This window comes from Penaeus vannamei, chromosome 14, assembly GCF_042767895.1.
Source record: "Penaeus vannamei isolate JL-2024 chromosome 14, ASM4276789v1, whole genome shotgun sequence".
Lineage (NCBI taxonomy): Eukaryota > Metazoa > Arthropoda > Malacostraca > Decapoda > Penaeidae > Penaeus > Penaeus vannamei.
Window position 1 is genome coordinate 39,614,592 of NC_091562.1, and position 10,000 is coordinate 39,624,591.

General features: G+C 54.0%; 1 protein-coding gene across 5 annotated transcripts in view; it reads left to right on the plus strand.

Annotated features, from left to right (window-relative positions):
• LOC113827142 (carboxyl-terminal PDZ ligand of neuronal nitric oxide synthase protein-like) overlaps positions 1–10,000 on the plus strand; it is a 373,830-nt gene that overhangs the window by 362,075 nt on the left and 1,755 nt on the right. For 2 of the 5 annotated variants that reach the window (XM_070129929.1, XM_070129930.1), the window contains exons 2-7: positions 3,011–4,414; positions 4,884–5,034; positions 5,540–5,688; positions 6,004–6,219; positions 6,403–6,564; positions 8,194–10,000. The exon at positions 8,194–10,000 is cut by the window's right edge and continues 1,755 nt beyond it. In XM_070129929.1, the coding sequence (XP_069986030.1) occupies positions 3,431–4,414; positions 4,884–5,034; positions 5,540–5,688; positions 6,004–6,219; positions 6,403–6,564; positions 8,194–8,901 (2,370 nt within the window). In that variant the 5' untranslated portion in view covers positions 3,011–3,430 and the 3' untranslated portion in view covers positions 8,902–10,000. The remainder of the gene's footprint in view (positions 1–3,010; positions 4,415–4,883; positions 5,035–5,539; positions 5,689–6,003; positions 6,220–6,402; positions 6,565–8,193) is intronic. The other 3 variants (XM_070129932.1, XM_070129933.1, XM_070129931.1) reach the window with 2 other exon arrangements.

Here is a 10,000-nt window from a genome sequence, read left to right on the forward strand (position 1 = left end):
AGTAGAGGAGGGAAGGGAGGGAGAGGGGATAGACTCAGAGAGGGAAGGGGTGATGAGGGGGAGTAAGAGAAAGAGGAAGGAAGGAAGATGAGGAAGGAGAGAGGGGAGGAGGAAAGGGAAGGGAGTGAGGGAGGAAGAAGGAAGGAGGAAAGAGCTGTGAGATAAGAAGGGGAAGAAAGGGGAATGAAGTGGGAGAAGGGTCGTGGGCGACTAGGAAAAGTGTTGAATCAGCGGAGAGGAAGAAAATAAGTGAGAGAACACAGAGAAGAAAAGGGGAGAAACGGAGTGAGAGAAGAAAAGGAAAGGGAAAGAGAAAAGAGGGGGAAGAAATAAAATGAGGTGGAGATAGCAAAACGGAGTAAGAGGTGAGGGAGAGAAGAGAAATAAGGGAAGAAGAAGAGGAAAGGGGAAGGAGATAAGAATTAGTAAAAAGAAAGAGGAGAATAAGAAGGATAGAAATGAAAGGGAGAGGGGAATAAGGAGAAGAGAAATCTTATCAACATCGAGCAGGCAAAGTCCCCTCTTACAGTGTTAAAAAAATTCTGGTTTTAATACACGAACCTGACCTCATATGACCGCACATGAGACGATTTTATATATTATGCGTTGTTTTATCAGCTGCGTGTACAATTGGCGTCAGAACGAAGTCTTGCTCCCTCTCTCTCGTCTCTATTCGTTGTACACAGGTATTAGTGTACAGATATTTATCCATCTCTCTCATTTGGCTGATCTCCAGACAGTGTGTAGCAGAGATCTCCCTTCACACAACCCCCCGCCTCGCTTTCTCTCTCTCTCTCTCTCTCTCTCTCTCTCTCTCTCTCTCTCTCTCTCTCTCTCTCTCTCTCTCTCTCTCTCTCTCTCTCTTCCTCTCTCTCTCTCTCTTCCCTCTCCCTCCTCTCCCTCTCCCTCTTCTCCCTCTCCCCTCTCCCTCTCCCTCTCTCCCTCTCCCTCTCCCTCCCTCTCTCTCTCTCTCTCTCTCTCTCTCTCTCTCTCTCTCTCTCTCTCTCTCTCTCTCTCTCTCTCTCTCTCTCTCTCTCTCTCTCTCTCACACACACACAGCACACACACACACACACACACACACACACACACACACACACACACACACACACACACACACACAATCACTCACTCACTCACGCACTCAATCACTCACTCATTCACGCACTCAATCACTCACTCATTCACGCACTCACCTCTCTCTCTCTCTCTCTCTCTCTCTCTCTCTCTCTCTCTCTCTCTCTCTCTCTCTCTCTCTCTCTCTCTCTCCCTCGCCCTTTTTCTTTCTCCCAAACTCTGCCTATCTCCCCCTCTCCCTTTCTCCTTATGTCTCCCTCTCCGTCTCTCCCTTCACATACATTGTGTCTTTCTCCTGACAGCCTGGGGAGTGCTCGCACCATACCTTCTCCCCGCCAGTGTTGTGTGTGTGTAGATGCCGTTTCTTACCAGTTTCCCCGGTGTGTACTCCCGCGATGGTTTGATAGCCGTTATTTAGTCTATGTTTAAACGATGCTCACTTTTTTTAACCCCGCTGTGTTTGTCAGGGCTCCAACTCCTATGAATATCTTACAACTTCAGGCATTATCCACAGGGAAAATTCTTGAGTGGGGGTTATCGCCTGTTTCTTCCACACTTGGGTTATTGGTTTGTTTAGGTATAGGGAATGGGGTGTAGAGGAAGGGGAGATGATGAGTGCGGAGGGGAGGAGCGAAGGGAGGAGAGGGAGAAGAAAGAAAAAGATCTGGAAGAGGAAAGCACGTGTTGGTAGCATCAGAAAGATCGGTTTACCCCTTTCAATGTCTTGATTCTGTTAGGGAAAGTCGGACAATTCCTTTGGAAATGTCTCCTTTATGCTTTATCTCCCATTCTTGTCTGTATCCAGTTATCCTGACTCCCATATTTTACTCCTTCATTTCTCTCCTCTGCGAAAATGGTCATTGTGAAGATTATTATTGCCGAGGTATGAGGGGTGGGGCTTAGCGTGTTCGAAAGTCTAAGGGACTTGCACGTAACATTTCATTTACTCTAAACATGGATCAGTGGGAATAATTGGAATATCTTTTATTTATTTATTTGTTTTATTGTTATCGATGTTGTTATTTTCTTATAGATTAATTAGTCTGATTGTTATTGTTATCATTAGTATGAATTGAATGTCTATTTCTTTCAAGTTGCTTCATTCAGTACATACTAAAAAAAATATTTTGTGCGAGTAATTATAGCGAGAAGTAAGGGTTAGAGGGAAGAGGAGAAGCGCAGGAGGAGGAGAATAAGGAGCTTCTCATATACTTTCCGAACTTGGCACTGGGTGGCATCTCCCTGGGAAACAATTGGCATCGGGTGACCCTTCTTGTGGCGGTACGGGGTCTCCTGTCTCTCAGTCTGCCCTCATTTATTTTTCCCCTCTCCCCCCCCCCTTCCTTCGCATTCGTTCTAAATATAATTCGGGTGTTTAAGGGGAAGTAATCGGGGAGAAGGCTTACGGGGGCTGCGTCTTATCTTTGGGGGAGTACATTGTCGGCGAAGTGCATTGAGGCTCGTAGTCCTTACGGCCGGGTGAGGCGCCGTCGGTTCCTCGTCCTTCGGGTTCTCGTCGGGAGATGGAGGTTCCTGGCGGCTGTCGGGAGGTCCTGGCGGCTGTCGGGAGGTCCTGGCGGCTGTTGGGAGGTCCTGGCGGCTGTCGGGAGGTCCTGGCAGATGTCGGGAGGTCCTGGCGGCTGTTGGGAGGTCCTGGCGGCTGTCGGGAGGTCCTGGCAGATGTCGGGAGGTCCTGGCGGCTGTCGGGAGGTCCTGGCGGCTGTCGTGATGTCCTGGCGGCTGTCGGGAGGTCCTGGCGGCTGTCGGGAGGTCCTGGCGGCTGAAAGTGTTCCCTTTACTTGCGGCAAGATGTAGGGGCCCTTGTTTGGGTGGAGATAAGCCCGGAGGTTTTGTTCTATTGTATTTGCCGTATTCCGTGTGCGCTGTATTGCGGGTGTTTGCGGTTGGTGCATTGAATGGAAATGTGTTTCAGGAAATGAGTTAAAAGCATATTGAGAAGTTGAATGCATGATACAGTTTGGACACAGAATTCCCTGAAAATGCCCGAGCCAAGACCTCGCGCCCCGCCCTGTGGTTGAGCATGTGAGGGCGAGCGGAGCATGAGCCCAGCGCTCTCGTGTACCCGCGGCTGCGAGACCCTGCGAGCGTAGAGAGGGAGGCGGAGCCAAGACAGCGTGGGCGTACAGACAGCGTGGGCGTGAGGGCAAGAAGCCAGAGGCGGCGGTAGCAAGGCTGGTGATGGTGAGGGCGGCGAGGGAAAGGCCCTGGGGCATGGGCGGGCCGCCGCGCCACACGTGAGGGAGTTGCCCTGCCCGTGAGCGGTTCGAGGACGCCCCCGCGCCGCGCTCTGGCCACGCCCCTGGCCCCGCCCCTGGCCACGCCCCCTGCCGCCATGCTGAAGCAGCCCGGGGGCACAGACGCCGCCATGTGCGTCCCCGACGAGCGCCCCCGCAAGAAGCTGTCCTTCCGCGAGCCCGAGGTCGTCGCGCCCTCCAGGAACGGCGGCCACGCCCACGGCGCCTCCCTCAGGCACCCGCCCCCGAGCCCCGCGCACTCGGCCCTGCACGCCCCGCACCACTCGCACCACGCCCTCCGCCACAGCATCGGCCGCCCGCACAGTATCGCGGGCATCGTGGGCCTGGGCGGCCTGAGCGCCCTGGGCGGCGTGCCGGGCGTGGCCAACCCCGGGCCGGCGTCGGGCGCGCAGTGCGTCACCTCGCCCGGCGCCGCCAGCGTATCGGGCGTCACGGCCATGCTGGGCAACCCCGGCCTGCTCGGCCCGCCCTGCGTGCCCGGCGTGCTACCCGGCCCCGCCACGCCCATCCTCACCCCGCCCACCAGCCCCACCCACGCGCCCGCCGCCCCGGCCAAGGGCGGGCCTGGCGCCCAGCCGGCGACAGCCAGTGGCAAGTCGGCGGCGCCCTCGCTCCCCTCCGCGGCGCCGGCGAAGGCCGCTCCCCCGCCCGCGCCCACCAAGCCCGGCGGCACTCCGCCCGCCGCCCCAGCGCTGAGGATGTCGGCCGCTCAGCCTCCCACGCCCCCGGTGAAGGCGGCTCCCAGCCCGCTGGCCACGCCCACGCCCAAGACACCTGTCAGCCCCGGTTCCTCCAAGGGCGGCGCATCGCAGCAGGCGGCGCCCTTGGGCAAGGCGCTGCCCCCGACCGGCAGCCGGCCGCCGGGCCAGGCGAAGCCCACCAAGCCGGCCTCCAGAAACAGCTCCCTCAAGAAGCAGAGGCCGTCGCCGCTGGCGGGCGTGCAGCAGGCCGTCGCCTTCCTCACGGAGCGCGGCCTCACCAACGGCCGCCCGCGCTCCGTCCACGGCGACGCCGCCTCGCCCGCCGCCGCCGCCGTCAGCCTCGAGGACATCGACTTGGAGGTAAGTGCGAGGCCGGAGGAGAGGCTGCGCCAAGGCAAGCGCGGGAGGGGGGGAGTGACAAGAGGGGGAGAGGGAGGGGTGAGTGACGTGTGAGGGGGAGGGGGAGTGACGTGGGAGGGGAAGGGGGAGGGGGAGTGACGTGGGAGGGAGGGGGGCGTCAGCGGAGCGAGATGGGCGGGCAGGTGTGCGTCTCCCGCGGGCGAAAGGTGACTCGGAACAGGTGGATCTGTCAGCTGGGGGAAAGGTAAGTTCTTCAGGTGGAGCCATGTGAGACGTCGGGGCGGCGCCGGAGCCTATTTCTGATGCATCCCCTTCGCCCAGGTGGAAGGGTGCAACGTGTTCGTGCAGTCTAGCCGTAGCCTAAGCCATAGTCGCAGTTGCAACAGGTGAGTCCGACCGCGCCCGTTCTCGGCCTAAAAGGCCGTGGCAGACACGCAGCAACCGCCTAACGCGTCCGTTTCCGTTGCAGAGTCAGGCCATGAGAATAGTGAGAACAGTCGGCCAGGCGTTCGAGGTGTGCCACAAGATCTCCGTCAAGGACACGCCTCCTTCGCCCGAGCCAGCCGAAGACGAGGCCAGCGAGCACGGATCCGAACTGTCAACAGATAAGCCTAGGAAAGGTGAGTCCTCAACTTGTTCGGATTCGTCTGCAGATGCTCGAGCGTGGGGCAGTTTTTTCTGCTTTCTACTTAAATTATACGTGTGTGTGTGTGTGTGTATGTGTAGGTTTATGTATGTATTTATCTATGTAGATAGATAGATAGATAGATAGGTAAATAAATATATAGCTAAAGACATATATAATTTATAACACACATATACATATACATATACATATACATACACACACACATACACATACACATGCATACATACACATACACACGCACACACACACACACACTCACACTTACTCACTCACACTCACACTCACACACTCACACTCACACATATGCATATATATATATATATATATATATATATATATATATATATATATATATATATATATATATGAAAAAGTATGTATGTTTTTAGAGAGAGACAAAGGAATAGTTGCCACAAAAATTAGCCGCCGTGCCCTTAACGCATTGCCTGCCCCTGACTCGCGCCTCGACCCGACAGATTTGCTAGACACGGAGAGCGGGCAGGAGGACCTGGTCACCCTCACGCCCTCGGACACCGTCAACGAGGACTCCGTAGAGCTCCTGCCGCAGCGACCCAACAAGCTAGAGCCTCTCGCGCCTCCGGTGGGATCAGACATCCTCTCAAAGGTAACGTTGGAGCTTCCGGAAGTCCCGCAGGTCGGTCGCGGACGGGCCACGCCGTGCTGACTGCGAGTCATTTTTTCTCCTTTTTCTCTTTTTCAGTTCGTCGTAACGTTGTGTGGTCAAGGTTACAGTGGAGGTCTTCTCTGCTGCATATACACTGAATTGCATTGAATTTGAGTGTTGCGTTTTATACTCTAATCTTTAGTATTTGTTATTCATAATTCATAATGTAAGATCTACATGCTTGTATGATTGCGGAGGATAATCCTCTGAACTGGAGGCCAAGCGGCGTGGCGTGACATGTCCTTCCTTCGACAGAGTGTGGGCGAGACCTACGCCTCCCCCCTCAGCGAGCCCCTGCCCTCGGGTGACACTCTACCGCAGGCGGGCACACCGCTGTCTGTGCATCACGAACTACAACTGATGCGGGAACAGCTGGAACAGCAGCAACAGCAGACGCAGGCGGCTGTGGCGCAGGTGCATCTCCTCCGGGATCAGCTCGCGGCGGAAACTGCTGCGAGACTTGAAGCTCAGGTTAGTATGAGGATGGTTGAGAGAGAGAGAGAGAGAGAGAGAGAGAGAGAGAGAGAGAGAGAGAGAGAGAGAGAGAGAGAGAGAGAGAGAGAGAGAGAGAGAAAGAGAGAGAGAGAGAGAGAGCCCAAAAGATGAAACAAGTGAGTAAGAGCCCGTGGCACTAACCCGTCCCTCCTCCCCCAGGCCCGCACACACCAGCTCCTCGTCCACAACAAGGAGCTGCTCGAGCACATCCAGGCGCTGGTGCTGCAGGTGCGGGACCTCGAGGTGAAGCTGTCCGGCCAGCAGAGCGCCACGATGCCCTCCACGCAGCTGCTCCCGACGCCGCCGGAGCTAAAGGCACAGGTTCGGTGACGGGGCCCTCTCCAGGAGCCCCTTTGCTTATTGTTTTTCGTATCCTGCTGGACAATGTTGTTCGATTTTTCATATATATGTCTAAGAGTTTGAAGCTTTGAAGATGTTCCACTTGTCTAAGAGTTTGAAGCTTTGAAGATGTTCCACTTGTCTAAGAGTTTGAAGCTTTTATTATTGTTATTCCACTTGCCTTTTAAAATGATTAGCTGCATATCCAGATTTAGCTAATCCTAAATGTAACTGTAGCTTCTGTGAGTGTTACTTCCATTCATGGCTTAAAGTTGCTATTTTTTCTTTATTTTCCTTTTTTATTTTTTGTTTCGCTGATCTAGGACTCGAATATTAACTTGAAGCTTACTTACCAAACCACATTAAATACAAGGTTATTTTATTTTCCCTTAAGGCCTTCTTTTTAATATAGTCTCCTCTTAATGCCCCCCCTCCCCAAAATCATACATTTCCCAGCGCCACCTGTCACTTCTCCCTTTGGCTCTTAGACTCCGTTAAATTAAACGCTGAAGAGCAGTAAGAGCTGGTCGAGAGAAGAGAAAAGTTTACTCTTAACCTGTAGAAGTATTGTTTGCAGTCCTCTCCTGTTCCTTTCCCTTGTATTCCGCCTCTCGGATGATCTGCCAGCTCTCGTGTAGCAAACAAGTACAAAACCTCAGCATGGTGTGTTTCTTGGTTTATTTGTCTGTGTGTGTGTGCGTGCGTGTGTGTGTGTGTCAGTGTCTATGTGCCTGTCTGTCTGTCTGTCTGTGTTTATGTTTGTTGCGTGTATATGTCTGCGTCGGTCTGTGTGTATTTGCATGTGCATGTGTCTGACAGGCGTGTGTTTTCCCCCAGTCGAAGTTACATTCCACTGAGCAGTATTCCTTGCCATTAAACTTTATATACAGATGTTATAGGGTTTGCCTCCCTAGCGTAATCCCATCCTGTTGAGGATTTTTGTACTTGTTCGCTCAAAATTTCCATAGATTTTAGATAAACTTTTAGAGCTTCTATATTATCCATCAGTATTTTTTTCTGTTTGGTCTCAGTAGTAATGTAGATTTGATTAAAAGTACAATATGTGGAGAATGTAATATTCTTGTAAATTATTTCCTGTAGTTATACTCTTTATCTGATAACTTTTGCTTTCAAATTGAGAGTCATAAAAATCAGGTACTTTTACTATCTTTTATGTATTATGAAGGACCATTTTGAGACCCTTTCCCAGTGAGAGCCTCTTTAGAGTATCAGCAAGGGATTTCATTCTGGTTTTAATGAGATATACAACAAAAGCTTTCGTAGATTTTGGAAAGTAATTTCTCGTGTGAGTAGAACTTACAGTATGGTAGTATTTAGCTGACATGTAACTTGTTAACCTTACGTCGTTTTGAGGCCGCCTCGTAAATTGCTGCATGGCATTAGTTTGTTGGTGTCCCGAGACCCGTAGGTGGTCGGCCGACTAACCGCCAGCGTAGAGGCTAACTCGGCCGAGCGGCGCCCTCCCCCGAGGGCCGGCGGGCTAGTGACCCCGCGAGGCCTGCATGGCTCAGTAGTCTCTTTCGTTTGCAGAAGCATGGTGTGTAGTGGCTGCTGCAGCGAGTGGCCAACTCATGCTCTCTCTCTGGCCAGCTCTTGGTGCCCGGCGCCAGCCCTGGCCACACCAGCCAGCTGGCGGCGGCGTTGGACCTCGGCGGCGCCGCCCCGCTCTTCCGCCCCCCGGAACCCCCGCCCACGCCCTCGCCCGGCTTGGCCCAGCAGTCGTTCCTCTTCCCCTCACCCACCTCCCCAACCAACTCCGCCCCCTCCCTCCTGGGGACGCTGCAGCTGCCGATCCTGGCGCAGGACCCCAGCTCGGCCCCCCACTCCCGCGAGCCCTCCCCCCGCGTCCCCTCTCAGGGGCCGCTCATCCACCCCCTCCCCGTTTGGGCCACCGAGGGCGGCCGCGGCGGGGAGGTAACTCTGGCTGTGCCCCGACAGGACCCCCTCTCCGCCCCCAAGCTGCAAGGGCTGCCCCGGCCCCGCGGCGCGCAGCGCTACGAGGACTGCAGCAGCACGCCCTCCCTCAGCAGCGAGAGCGACCCCAAGCGCGACAGCAGCGGCCAGTCGTCGGGCGAGAGTGTGACGCAGGCCGTGGCGCAGCTGTACGCCCTGGAACCGCAGCGGCTGGCGCAGGTGCCGGAGGACGCCGTGACGCTGGGCCCGTACGGGCCGACGCCGCTCGGGACGCCGCGCAACCTCAACGGGCCCATCACCCGCACCGCCAGCGAGCGCGTCTCGCGACAGGAGACCCTGGCGCAGCTGCAGCGCATGGCGTGGGCGCGACACACCACCAAGTGAGGCCGCCGCGAGGAGCCTCAAGGGACGGTCTGCTCGGCCCGGTCAAGAACGCAATCAACTCTTCCGTCGCTCCATCCCTGAATAATCAAAACAAAACAGACAAGTGCTGTGAATAGAAAAAAAAAATCGCAGAATAGTAAAAAAAAAAAAAAAAAAAATCACAAGTACGCATTCTCAAAACAAAGATGTTCAGTGATAAAACAAGTGCAGGTGTTACTGACTACCCCCCCCCCAGTCCCGCCCTCCCGGAGGATGACGTGGTGTTGCGTTCCGTCGTGGAGCCGCGCGGAGGGTCCGAGCGCCCGGCGGCTCTCCCACCCTTCGCCTCTCACCCTTGCCCCCGCCCACGCCCACGCCCTTATCTCCTGTGATAGTCGAACGTCCCACCAGTGTTTGTGGCGTATTGTGGATCGCGCGAGCCTGAGCAGACTCGCCCGGGGCTCCGCGTGGAACAGTTCAACAACAGGCTGCTTACCTCTCGAACCTTCCTTTTTCCAGTAACAGTTGTAAGAAATGTATCATAAGTGTGTTTGATAATGAAAGGGAGACAGTCACTTCTTATCTATAGCCAGCCACTCATTTAGTCTCATTAAAAGATAAGTATGATTTTAAGGTATTTAATCTAGCTTTAGTGATGGTGATTGAATCTCCAGTTAAGACGAGAGCGAAACGCGCATGCGGACAGACCTGTGCGGTTCAGACTGCGGAATCTCACTGAAGTAGCCATTGTGTGTAGGTGTGGAGTCGTGGTGTCCGAGAGTGGCCTCAGGATTGTTCAGAGTTGATGTCATACTCATGCCATATCATCAGTTTTGCCAGATGGGAATCATGCACAAAGGTCTCACTCTTATTAGTCATGCGTCTGGCAACACTGCATATATCATCACGAATAGCCATGCTCCCAACACCATATTCCTTTGTATATAGTACCAGTGTAGGTTAAGACACCTGTTCTGTATATTTTTATGTACACTTCAATACAAGGCGGGAAGACAAATCATTTCAATAAACGCTGTATGTAATGCTAAGGATCTGGACTCTCAAGAGACTTTTAAACTGGATGTGTTTACCCTCGTCTGTTTTGTATTGTTATTATGTC